Raw genomic sequence first — 13,888 nt, 5'->3', positions numbered from 1 at the left:
TAGCCCACCCTCTTTTAGCCTCTATATTCACACATGGTATTTATAAAAGTTAATAGTTGAGGGGGACCCAATTACTACAAAAAAAAATGGAGTAATGAAAAGTGTATCATATAGGAAATTTGTTCAGAATGGTGACTACTCTTATTTAGAGTACAGACTATTAGAATCCCATGACTCTCAATAGTCTCTAAATTTGATAATGCTCAAAGTCAATGTGCACTGGAAGAGAAAATACAAGAAATCTAACTTTTCCACAATGCCATTAAACAGCATTTTAAAAACAAGCAGGTCTTTAAAGGCCCAGATAATTGCTTTAGTAAATAATAGCCTCTGCATTAATTGTAACTGTTTTTCCTTTTTTGAACATGTGCTGATCAGTTTGAGTAAGTTTGTCTATTTTCTCACACAAAGAGTGACATAGGTTTCTTGCCAAAGAAACCAGTTTCATCAGGGCAAAGATGTTAAGCCAACAATAGGGATGCAATAGGTTACCCTGGGTTCTCTAAGGATTAACATAACTGTCACTTACTATGACGAACTCTAATATTTGGAAAAAAGAAAGCTTTCTAATCAAATGGAACAAATATGTCAAGGTATAAGGAGGTTTCAAAAAATGTATTTAAAAGTATATTTTTTAAAATTTTCATTATTTGATCCCCTGAAATGATTTTACTACGAGTAAAAAAAGTTTGTGTATACATGTATGCATGTGTATATATATATATATCTCTTTAGCATGTAAAGCTAAAGACATGATTTCCCTAAAAGTGTACCAAAATGAAAACATATGATTAGCTTCTTACATAGTAACTGGATTACTTATTTGATATGTTGTAAGTTTCTCAAGTTATTGGTCAGAATTCTTTTATTTAAAATGGAGAGAATGTGACAAGATGCCTGGATCAAAGAAAAGGAAAAACAAAAACACTCCAAAGAAGTTGTGTCTTTATCCAGTATTTTGCAAGTATTCCAGAGCCTTAGAGTATTAAAATAGAGTAGCATGACATGAAGCCGCAAACAGAAATGTAACCAGTTTCAATATGAAGTTCTTATTCTTAGTACAATGTCCACCACACTAGGAGCTGAATAAAGGTCAATGAAAATAATGTTGGCTAAATTTAAGCTTCTAGTATTTGAAGGTTTTTAAATGTTAGTTTGATGGAAATTATTATGGGGATACTTCTTTAGAGAGTTTTTTGCTCCCCGGTGAAGGACCGCAGAGTTGCTAACTCACTGACCTCTATTCCTGGCATATAACCACATAATCCACTTCTGCCCAGCTCTGGGGAAGTGTCTTTTCATAACGAACTCATCTCAACAGATAAGGAGAATAAAGACTATATAAACATCCTGGTTTTTATCCAGAATAAATTCTAACCTACTCAATCTCTTTTCAAAAGGATTGTATTTTACATCAGAGATTACCTGAATTTAGGAAACAAAAACTGAACAAATTGCTGCCAACCATCATCTATACTATGTTTCTAACCAATGAAACAAATTAATAACATTTAAAAGTAGTCAATTACTATCTAGAATTGGAATACTGATGACGTCTTAGAAAGAAGGCAACTGGTTAATTCTGTTGCCCTGGAACGGCAAAGCTGCTGACACTGTCTGACTCTCCCCACCCCTGACACTCTGATATGGGTGTCTTTTTGTTCTGTAGCTGGGTTTCCTGGCCTTTCTTTGTAGCTTTCAGCCAACCTGCCAGCAGTACTGTATTTTTATTGAGTTAAAAGTGCTTTCAGATCTGCAATGACATCTAAATAGCCTTTTTTCTACCATCACCACAGCATCCAAATACCTTATAATCCACAAGTATCATAAATTCAGTAAGGCATCCAATTTTTTTCCCCTACATATAGCAAAGGTAGTTAAGAAATGAGTTGAAAACGTTGACAAAGGTTTAAGACTAATTAGGGTTTTATATGGGCTAAATGTCAATAAAAGTAACTCTCAGTGGCTAGCTAGTAAGATAAAAAACAAAAAAAGCCACCATGTTAGAAAAAAAGAGCCTTAAAAAAAACGATTGATGCACACTGTAGGCATCATTAAAATTAACCCACCTCCCCGAGTTTAATTAATGGTATGGTTTTTGGGGGTAAGTGTCTAAAATAACATCTCTTATGACAAATATACTGGCTTGAAGTTAAAGGCTCCTACAAAATTTAATTCTGATGTTTAGCAGCAGGAAGAAGCACCAGTGCTGCAGTACAAACATGGAAGAGTGAGTGTGTGAAAGAAGACTGGGTAATTTTACAAAGAGCCATTCTTGTTTAGAGTTGGCTTAAGTTATCAAAACTGTTTATACATACACTAATCGGAATGAAAAATCCAGTTTAGCACCTCTATCTTACTTTGTTTATTTTTGTGAATGTGTACAAGCCACACGATTAAGCTTCTAAGGTGGGCACTAATTGTCGTTGTTGTTGTTGTTAATGTGCCGTCGAGTCAGCCCCTGACTCATAGCGACCCCTCCTTGGGTTTCCGAGGCAGTATCACTACGGAAGTAGGATTGCCCAACCTTCCTTCCGAGGAGGGCACCAATTAGGCTTGATGAATGTATTCTCATTCTAAATGTCAGCAATGTACTCCAAGCAAATAAATGATGAGAAGTTACCTAATGATTCTATTTCAGATCATTCTACCTAAAAATTAAAGCCACTTTTAAAGTATTTTTTTTTTTAAAAGAAGAAACTAAATAAGCTTAAAATAAACTGCTTTTTATAAATGTAATACAGACATGCCAGGGAACACACGAGGCTAAAAGAATGTTAACTTTATTTATGAACATGTGATTTGTGTTTATACACATGCTAATAAACAAAAAAGAAGTAATTGTTTTCAAGAAATAAAACTTCATCTATATTAGTTTAAATACTATATAAAATGTACTTTATACAAAATGTGTTACATTAACTACTACAGTCACCAGGATAGTCAATCTAATTTGTGCCAGCATTTGGATACATAAAAATCAGTGTTAAACCAATCACCAGCAAAACAGAAACTTGGACAGTTTTTACAGCAGTATGCTTAAAAAACAAAAACAAAAAACAACCCTCCCTCCTAAAAAACCCCCATTTACCCAAAGAGAAGGGAGGGGGAAAAAACCCAAAACAACTAAGAATTTTGATCTTTGAATCACTATGTTTAGTTCCATGAGAACTAAAGGCTATATACTTTAAAGAACAAGTCCAGAGTTCCGATATATTCTATGTTATCATGTGTAAGATCCAATGATCCAAGGTTAGAGAATCGCCTCACATACAATTAAAGATCAGTAATATTTAAAAAGGATAAAGTGAAACAGCAAGCAACACCCTTGAATTCTAAATGAAGATTTAAGACATCTTGGATTGTGTACAATACCGAGATTCAGCAATAAAACGTTTAGAGAACCATCAAGTTTACAGAGCCCAGGGACTATAAACCTGTGTTCTAGAACAGATCGTTCTCACCCCACAACTCAGGAATGCTGCTGCTTTGTAATTAAGAACTCAAAAGTCAAAATGGTGTCATAAGGTTAACTTGTGGTAACAAAAATTAAGACGTTACTCTGATTTAGGGAGCAACTTTGACGAGCTACAGCTTTCAGCTGGCCTACAATTAATGCAGCATTTTAATGTTTTGTAAGAAGGAAATGAACATTTAATTTGGACATCTGAACAGACTACATACAAGTGGAAGAACTCTCTATTAAATTTTGAAAGCAGTGTGTCCAATTGTTTAAAATCATTAAAATCACTGAGCCGTTTCTATGTTTCTGGGGGACCCAACTTCAAGTCTCACTTCGTTATTTATAGCATGGTTGTAAATAAAGAATAGGTGCTCAAAACTGCCACACAGGGTAAGGTGAGGTAATAAAGCCGCATCAGTGGTCCCTGGAAAACTCTTCTATATGATGTGTGTGAACCTGAAGAAAGCATCCAACTTTAATAGAAGCTTCACATGTCTCTAATGCACTTTTCAAGCAGGGGAAAAAAACTAACAAAAACTAAGTGATACAACGTGAAAATGGCAAAATATACACTCCAAACATTTTTTTTTATTGCAAGAAACAAAAAGCACACAACAGCCTGTACATACATACAAAATACTAACTATAGACAGACAGATGTAGAACATGTTATCATGTTCATCAGTGTCAAACCTACATGATCTAAAGAGGATCATACATTAACTGTACAACACAGTGTCATACAGGGATAATGCTCTCATATTTAATATGAAACAGTGTTTTGGGGGGCACAAATTACCCATCTCTACAAAATAGGTGTGCAAATTACGCCACATATATCCATATTCAACTGAGCTGTTGTCAAAATACATTTTATTTACAACATGTATTATGATTAAGATTAAATTCTAAAAAAATTTACTTCACTGCCACATTATAAAGGTAAAAGCAATGTGTAGAAAAAGTGTGAGATTGTGTTTTTACATACTGCTTTTGAAGTTCCCATCACTGGTTCAGTTCGACTTCTAAAACACAAACAAAAGCAACAAAAAGTAACATAAGATATGAGCAGTTATTTATGCATTTTGTATGACAATAAATCTCAATACATACATCTAATCACATTATTTCTAGGGACGCAATTTTCTTCGGTACTCTTTGGTACAAAGATTTAAAAACAGCCACTTTCTGAACATAGTAGTTTGGTTAATCTTTACCACTTTTCACAGTTTAAGATGCATTTATAATAGTTTAAAAAAAAAAAAAATCCATACTGAGGAATTCTAGAATAGGTGTAACCTTGCCACTTATAAGAAAAAAGGTTTCTCAAAGGTGGTATGGAGATATTGTTAAGAAAGAAACTCTGTGATTCATTCTTAATAGAGGGGAAATATCAAACATACTATTCCTCAATTTTTTAACAGATCCAGATGTAAATTTTTATACTCCAGATTTTCTTAAAGCACGCCCACAGTTGTCAATGTTTTTAAGATTTCTACTTCTGCTTAACCGTTGTGCTCCAAAACTAATTTTCAAATCCAGAAAGATAGATTAACAGTTACTTTAATTTTTACAACAACGATTATGGATTAAGTAAGACTTCTAACTTCCCCAAAAATGTAACATACAATCTGAGGGTATTTTAGTTAAAAGAATGAATTAAATGGTTGTAATGTACAATTGGGCAGACAATTCAATATTTTTAAAAGTACATATAAATAAGCCCAAGAAGAAACTCCATACAAGAAAGGGGTGGAGGGCAGGTTGCTAAATACAGTGGTCCCTCAGTACCTATGGGGGACTGGTTTCAGGTCTCGCAAGGATACCAAAATCTGTGGGTGCTCAAATCGCTTATACAAAATGGTGTAGTATTTGCACATAACCTACAGGAGTCCTCCGGTAAACTTTAAATCATCTCTAGACAATAATACCTCACACAATGTAAATGCTATGTAAATAGCACTGTGCTCCCTCTTAGTCTTTGAGAGATCACTCTGACTATGTAACTGCTTTTTAGGAGCCATTTCTTCACAGAAACAAAGGGCGCACACAAGTAGCAAACACATGGACACAATGCTCAGCTGACGAGCCCTGGAGAGAGACAGGATCTGTGAAATGGCGGGAGGTTACCGCAGGGGGCACTACACTTGACTTTACTCCTGTGTATTCAGTGTGGTGTTCAGTGCCCAGCAAATCTAAATTTTGCTCTTTGGAGCTTTCTGGAATTATTTTTCAAATATTTTGGATCTGCATTTGGTTGAATCCACAGATGCAGAACGCATGGCTACAGAAGGCAAACTGCACAGTTTTTAACTGCTCAGTAAATTTTAGCTTATGCTATCTTGGCTATAATGCAGTGTTAGCATCTGAAAGCAGTTTCTAGGTCTGTACACAATTTGGAAGTACTGAGATTAAGAAATCCTAGATGTGGCTTTATTTTATCTCAATTCTAAGAACACATTCCATTTCCTAAGGCTGGCAAATTCTAGAATTTGTCATCGACCAAAACCAAAATTTACCAAAATTTCAAACAAAAGTACCTTTACTACCTGTTACATAATTTAGCCCATTTCACATATTACAGTTCTGACATCATTACCAAAACTGCAAGGAAGAAAAAGTTAAGGGTATAAAGAATGTAAAGTTTTAATAATGTCCCTTTAGTAAATGTTAAGCTCTTAGGCAGTTCTGTGAAATTGCTGTTCTAACTCCAATAATATACTGGGTACCTCCCAAGGGCCAGGCCCTGTTCTTTGAATCCTTCCAACTCCCAGTTAAGTACTCATGTCCCCATTTTAGTCTGGAGGAAACTGGAAATATAGAGAAGTTAGGTAATTTACCCAAAGCCACATAACTGGTATTAAGCAGTAAAGGGAGTCAAACTTAAGCCTGATTTCACAATGTATGCTCATAAAATAAGGAGCTCTGGTAGTGTAGTGGTTAAAGCATTTGTCTGCTAATCAAAATGTTGGCAGTTCGAACCCACCAGCTGCTCCGCGGGAGAAAGATGAGGTAGTCTGTTTCTGTAAAGATTTACAGCTTTGGAAATGCTATGGGCCAGATCTACTCTGTCCTAAAGGATCACTACGAATTGCTACCAACTCGATAGCAGGTGTGGTGTTTTGGTTTTGGCTGTTGTTGTTGTTGTTATGTGCCGTGGAGTTGGACCTGACTCACAGTGACCCCTCCTTGGGTTTCTGAGGCAGTATCACTACGGAAGTAGATTGCCCCATTTCCTTCCAAAGAGTGGCTGGTGGGTTTGAACCGCCAGCCTTCTGATTAGCAGTCAAGTCCCTTAGGCACGTTCATAAACCCTAAATAACTTTATTAACCTCTGAGACAAAGTCCCTTAGTGATAGAGAGTAAATGTTAGCAACACTGAATATGCTTGATGCTGCCAAAACATATAGGAGGAGAGATCTCTTAAAATTATCTTTTTGGGATAAAGAAAACTGTTGGACAGAAAAATTTTTTAAAAAAGAAAAAGAACGTGTACAGGCAAATAAAAAACAAAGAAAAGTACAGGAATATTTCCTCACTGATTTGCATCTCATTTTCTCATCTTTATAAATGCTGCCTATATAGAGAAAAAATTCTGCCTAATAATAGCTCTTACTCCTGAATGGAAGAAGAAATCAGGAAAAAAAAGCCCTAGTTGTTGAGAAGATGTACTGGTAAAGGGCAAAGTAAACAAGTTCAGTTTTAAAACACACTTTTTCTTTTTCAAAAATAAGTCTATTTTGAAAACTTCAATAATATATATGATTTGATAAATACTCACATAACATATGTCTTGCTTGTAGATTTAACACCACCAATAGGAATTCTTCTAACAATTACAGATGAATTCTTAGGAATTAGAGCATTATCATCAGTGTATTCTGTAAATAAAAAAATAAAGAGTCGAATTTCTATTTGGGGATTTGGGTAAGCCACAGTCCCCAAGAATCAGAAAATTTCAACAAAATACAAATTTTACGGGAAATGGACTTTACTATAACAACAGTGATAACTCTGCCTTCCTTGCAGCTAGATGACTGATGTCAGAGCAAACATCAAAGCCACGAGGAGGCTTTGACACCAAGTGTCAGCACTACTGGTCTGGTACTTTTGTGGAACCCTACATCTCAGTAAGACTAAGTCCTTCTCTAGTTTATTATGCCAGAAATGCTGAACATCTGAGCTATGAGAAAAATCTGTTATTTAGAATAAAGAAATTCTGTCTCTCCCAGCCCCAAAACATGAGTTGAGTATTGTGATCCCTGCTCTCATGGAGCCTAGTGCTGGGGGAAGGCAGACTAAAAATTAAATTATGAATAAAGAGAAAACAGTGTGTAATAAAGAATTAAAGGTGGGATGCAACTTTGAATTTGAATAGAATATGGATTCAAAGAAGCCGTCTCTGAGGAACTGACATTCGAAACTTAAAGCCAGGTGCAAAAAAGCCTGAGGAAGAGTGTTTCAAGAAGAGGGAAAAGCAACTGAAAAATGACATAAAAAGACCTGAATGGCAAGAAAATGAAAGAATAACATGAAAAACAGATGGACAGATACAGGTTCTACACCACTTTATATGTGGTTTCTAACTACAACAGAAGTCACTGAAAAATTTTAAACCAAGTGGTGACATGATTTATGTTTTGTTTTTTTTTTAAACTATCGTTTCTAGGTGGAAAATGAGCTACAGGGAGACAGATGTACAAATAGGTGACTAATACAGTCCTCTACTGGGAGATGTGCAAATGTATACATCTCTCTTAATCACACAACCCAGATATTGGGGGTTCACTCTTTTAATATTAGGTTTACATGTTTCACTTAAGTTACTAAGCACAAATGGCTGGCTACTCATTTCTTTCAATTCAAGTTTATCATATATGCATGCATTTTAGGCTTTTCAATGAGTATCAAATTTTTTATTTTTTAGTCATATTTATTAGCATTCCATGTTTAAACTAAATAATTGCTTAGACAAGATTTCTGGCAGTATATTTCAAATAGCAGTCTATTATCTCACATACACCCAATTAGAGTGTGCCATATAAGACTTTATTATCTTGGATATGTTGACAGTCCCAAATTCTAAGCAAAGTCTGAATAAGAAAAATTGGGAACAGGGGGCACAGGATATTTAATGCTAATTCTGGAAACCAAAAACAACCAAACTCATTGACATCAAGTAGATTCCAATTCATAGTGACTCTACAGGTCAGGGCAGAACTGCTCCATAGGGTTTCCAAGCCTGTCATCTTTCAGAAGCAGACTGCCGTATCTTTCTCTCATGGGCAACTGGTGGGTTTGAACAATCAATCTTTTGGTTAGCAGCCGGGCACTTAACGACCAGAAACAAAACTTGGCGTCAAACGCCTAAAAGGAAGTTTCTGAATATCTAGCAACTCTCAAATGCGCTCACAACAGCTGTCAAAGACAATTTACTAATTTGATCAGCAAACTAAAAGTCAAGTATCCCAACGGGCCGCCCCTCAAATAGATGCTCTCAATGACCTCTCGAGTACCTCATAAATAGGTGGATCCTATATATTCTTACTTAAAATACCTCCTTCACAAGTAGACTGCTAGCTTCAAAAAGACATTCTCCTCCCCAGTGTAATTTTTGATCCCAAAACATGAAGTGGAAAAAAGATGAACTTGAGAAAAGGAGTGACAAAGATAACATGGGTCTTTTTTTCAAAAAAATTATATATATATTTAAAGGGTCTTTAAAAAGTATTTCACATTTAGCTTCTAAATCTCTCATACTAAGTTCAGAATAAAGTTGCATTGGGGGGGTGTCGGAGGGAGTGCTGTGCAGAAAAGTATAAGAAGAACAGAAAACACGTTTTTCTTGCATAACAAAGACCATTTGTGATTTTGAAATACAGTCTAGAAACAAGCAGGATTCTTGAGTCTAGAATATGAAATTATGTGCTAACCATTTCAGTCTGATTAAGATTTAATGGTTCTTACCATGAACAGAAGCCCTGGTGGTTAAAAGTACTTCGATGCTAACCAAAAGGTGAGTGGTTTGAATCCACCAGCCATACCACTGGAGAAAAATGAAGCACTCTGCTTCTGCAAAGATTACAGCCTTGGAAACTCTATGGGGCAGTTCTACTCTGTCCTACAGAGTAGGCTTAGAGCCGGAATCACCTCGACAGCAGTGGATTTTTTAAAACATAGACAGTTTTCCAAAACTGTAAGGAATGTTTTCTAGAAACACAGATCAGGTAATTTACAATATTAATTTAAAACAAGCTAATGTTCAGCATTCTCTCCAAGGCAATCTCCTACCTATGAAGCTAAAAACATTTATTTTGCATCCTTTTAATCAATGGATGATGTCAAACCAAGTGACATTCTTATGTCACCTGCACTGGGTACTATTTCCCTAAAACTCATGAAATAGCTGTTCTCCCCTAATTTGAAGATTGCATAAAAAGTACATTTTCTCCACCTCCAGCTCCCTCTCCCAATCAAACATCTAAACTGACCATGAAAGTTTTCTCCAATAAAAGATAGTTCACACAAATATGTAAAATATACTGTGGGACAAAGCACTTTTTATGGCTTTTAGAACTGGATTATATATGATATATTTATTTTCCCTAGACTAGAAAAGAAGTAACACAAAGTTACAAAGCACTTAATTTGATGCATAAAAATTTTTTCAATCATAACTTACTCTAGTCTAACAAAGTTATAGTCAACTGTTAGGTGGAGAAGATGGCCAAAGCCTAGCCCCAAATCCTTCAATTATGTAATACTTCATCAAAATATGAAAGCTAGTATATGATCATTAAAACTGCCTTAATACCCTTTAGTTGTAACTCCATTTACATTTTCTTTTCTTTCATTCAGTACTTATTAATCAAGATAGCCTAAAATGATAATTAAGTCCACGTGTTCTGTGAAATGTGACTAAAATATTTAAGGGGTAACTTTTGGTAATCTTACAAAAGGAAGAATATTTTCTTGAGGCATTTTCTTAAATACCTTAAGGTATTTTCTTGAATAATAGGTTAAAAAAAAAACTCTCCACTGTACATGACCACAAACAATGACTCTTCTCCTTAAGTACCAGGATGGTATACACATAATTGCAATTACCAAAGCCTCCTATGAAGTGTCCTTTAGGTATGACACCTGTTTAAGGAAAGAAGGGAGTATTCTTTCACATATTAACATGTGAGTAAATAAAGTTCTTCCGTAATGAATATTCTGGAGTCATGATGCACCAGACCTGCTGTTCCTTACCATCATACAATTAAACGTGTGCCTGGAAATGGAAAACTCCTCTCCATGACAAGACTTACTCTACCTAACGCACTACAGGCTGGAGGTGGGGGTCCTATTTCAACTAAATGAACTCATGTTACACTTTTAAACAAAGTTAGCCATTGATAAAATACTATAACTTAATCAGAACTTCCCTTTATTCCTTCTCATCCCATCAGTAAAACTTAAAACACGGAACCTACTGGAAATGACATCAGCATTACTGTACTGAGAAACAGAAACCAAAACAAGTTCAAAGTCATACCCTAAAAAGGCTATCAGCACAGCCTTAAAAACAAAGAAGTCAAATTTTCAATCTTACAACATACTTTTAGAAAAGGGAAAGAACTTAAAGATTCCAATCAGTGGCTTATTTTTACTCATATGGTAGCAGCCTATTGTTTTTCAATATCCTAATATCCACACAGGCACGTCGTCTAACAGCTACCCTATAAAAACCAGTACTTTTGATCTTGACCCACACGCTCAGTTTGAAGAGTATACTACTTAATTACATTAACGATTCTTGAACTCACAAAGCTTGTCACATCAGAAAGTACCAAGTTTCAAAGACCATTCCGACATCAACGGGTGGCTGGATTACAGCCCCAGAAACATCCATGTGAAGATCCCTGGTCCCCAACACAGGCAACTCTCCCTTATCCCCCAAGAACAGGGAAAAGGAGAAAGGGAGGACATTTTGCCATCAGTCCCCAAAAACGATGATCACAAAACTAGAGCAGTGTCTCTCCACTGCTGCTGTCATCAACAAGCCTTGTGTAAGCTCTCCTCCCTCCTTCAGACGGTAAAATGCTAGAGCAAGACCCAAAGAACCTGGCTGATTCTGCAGCCCTCAGCCTCGATCCTCATTTTGAAAACCACTGGACAGAATCGTGAAACGTCCACATTTGGGGATTCGCCTTGTTACACACGACAAACAAGCCAGTGAAACTCTTAAGGCAGGCTGCTGCTACCCCTGGTATCAAAGCTGTCTTAAGTATTAGAACCAACAGCCCCAGAAGAGACGTGATGGCGGTTAGCCTTCTGGCAAGCCCCTCACCACCAGTCTCTTTAAGGAGCAAGTATCTGCAGCCCGTTTGGCCCTTACCTTCTTTCGTCTGCGCGTTGGTGATCTGCAGGTCGCAGTCGGCAGCTTTCAGCTTCTCCCTCCCCATAATCTGCTTCTTTAAATCGCAGAGGGAGATGTGGAGCCCATCAAAGGTGACGGTATCATAGTTGAGTTTAGAGGAAAATTTATAATGCACACAGGACATGGTGCCAAAGGATTCCTAAGGTTCAGCGAGGAGACGTGGACACGCTCAACGTATGTATATTTATAAACTCAAGAGCAAAATATGTACACACACAAAACACTCAAAAAGACACTGAAGGACCCTAAGGCCTTAAATACCCCCCAACCAAAAGCAGGGGGTCGTAAGAACAATAATCCAGAACCCCCGAAACTCAGAATCATTTCATGTGGGAGGAGGCGGGTGAGGACAGGGAAGGGGAGGAAATGGAGAATCCGCCAGTGGCCACAATGTCACCCGGCTGGGTCCCCCTCGCTCATGCTAAGGGCCGGCAGGAGACGGGGACAAGCGATGCAGTCTGTAGCGGTCAGTCCACACGTTAGAGTCCGAGCGACCCCAGCGGGGTCAGGGGTCCATAGCGCGTCCGCACCTCCCGGATGGTCTCTTTCCGTGGATTGGGGTGACCCAGACCTCGGGAGAAGGCTGAGGGGAAAGGGCCTAGGCCCGGAGTCCACGAGCGGCCTCTCGCCTCCTCCTGGCTTCCGGACGAGCGGCGTCAGCTGCCCCAGGCCCAGGCCCCCACCACACACACAAACCGCCTGCTCCCTTGCGGCCCCGGGCAGCCCCGCGGCCTAGGCCAAAAACGCACGGTCGGCGGAGGAGAGGCCTTCTCGCAGGCCGCCCCCGGCTCCGGCTCCGCCTCCCCCCCGCCGCCGCCTCCTCAGACACAAAGCCGGTACTAGGCCTCAACTAGGCCTCGAAGCACTTCCTCACCAACCCCGGCCCCAACCAGTGACCGGGTGGTTTCGGAGGACCCCGGGGACACCGCCGAGGCTCCCTGACGCTTCCTCTCGTCGGGTGCTCCGCGCTTCTTTCGCCTTTCGGTTCCGTCGACTTTAGGCCCAGAACCGCGAGAATATCCCCGGAAACTGCCGGGCAACGGCAACGGCAAGGGCTCCGCTGGCTCCCCCTGTTTTTTTTTTAGCTCCCCTGCCGCTCTCGGCCCTCACCAATCGTCCCCGACACCTCCAAGCCAGGTACTATGGCGGACGCAGCCTGGCTTCGGGCGAGCGCCCCACTCCGGGGTCTCTTAAGCAGGAATTGCACGGGCAGCGCGCGTGAGGCGGGGCTGGCGTAAGCGGATAGGCGGGCCAAGAGGCGGGGCAGATGACGTCACAAAGCGCACCGGCCCGCCCACGTGACCCCGCGCTTTGTGACTCAGGAGCGCGGAACCTGAGCTAGCCGGGAGAACGGAAGAGACCTTCTGTGTCAAAAGGGAGGGGGAGACTCTAGAGTCAAAAGGACTGGCTCAGGCGGCGGTTGAGGGAGGGGATCTCAGATTTTAGCTGCTATGTCCACTTTCCACCAAACGTTGAAGTGCCAAGGTCCCAACAAGTCCCTATCAACTCCCCTAAGCTCCCCAATTGACCTAAACATCATGGTTGCTATGAAATAAACCACGGTTGCTATGCAAACACTCCCTAGTTTTCCCTTCTTATAAACTGGCTACCCTAAGCGCTTCCCGAATAGAAATTCTGGACAGCCGCTGCCTACAACTGATAACAAAGATTTGATGAACTTTACCGTGTGCCAGCCTCAGCAGCTGATTATCTGGGTTGGAACCGTAGTTCGGGGGGGCTCTAGATTTAACCCTTCTGCACCTCAGTTTCCTAGGTATAAAGGGTTTTAAAAAGTATTGGTGCACTGACTTGTTGTGGACTAAAGGAACGGATAGATTTATATTGTTTAGAACCGAGCCTGAAACACGATTCAGTGGGCCTCGGTAAACGTGGCTCAATGTCACCTTTAAATAAATAAATAAATAAATATCCCTAAGTGGTCAGCACTACCATTATCTCCAATGTATACCCACTGGTATCCAGTCGATTCCGACTTGGAG

The 13,888-nt window shown here is 39.1% G+C and overlaps 1 protein-coding gene across 1 annotated transcript in view; it reads right to left on the bottom strand.

Annotated features, from left to right (window-relative positions):
- The window catches only part of RBBP6 (RB binding protein 6, ubiquitin ligase), a 34,239-nt gene extending 22,227 nt beyond the window's left edge, over positions 1-12,012 (bottom strand). Inside the window, exons 1-3 of the mRNA XM_007951798.2 lie at positions 11,847-12,012; positions 7,245-7,344; positions 4,452-4,488 (exon numbers count right to left, since the gene is read on the bottom strand). Of these exons, the coding sequence (XP_007949989.1) occupies positions 4,452-4,488; positions 7,245-7,344; positions 11,847-12,012 (303 nt within the window). The remainder of the gene's footprint in view (positions 1-4,451; positions 4,489-7,244; positions 7,345-11,846) is intronic.
- Between the last annotated feature and the right edge of the window lie 1,876 nt (positions 12,013-13,888).

This window comes from Orycteropus afer, unplaced genomic scaffold (genome assembly GCF_000298275.1).
Source record: "Orycteropus afer afer isolate SDZICR_OR568_19922 unplaced genomic scaffold, OryAfe1.0 scaffold00312, whole genome shotgun sequence".
Classification (NCBI taxonomy): domain Eukaryota; kingdom Metazoa; phylum Chordata; class Mammalia; order Tubulidentata; family Orycteropodidae; genus Orycteropus; species Orycteropus afer.
This window is presented reverse-complemented; position numbering and strand designations above follow the sequence as displayed.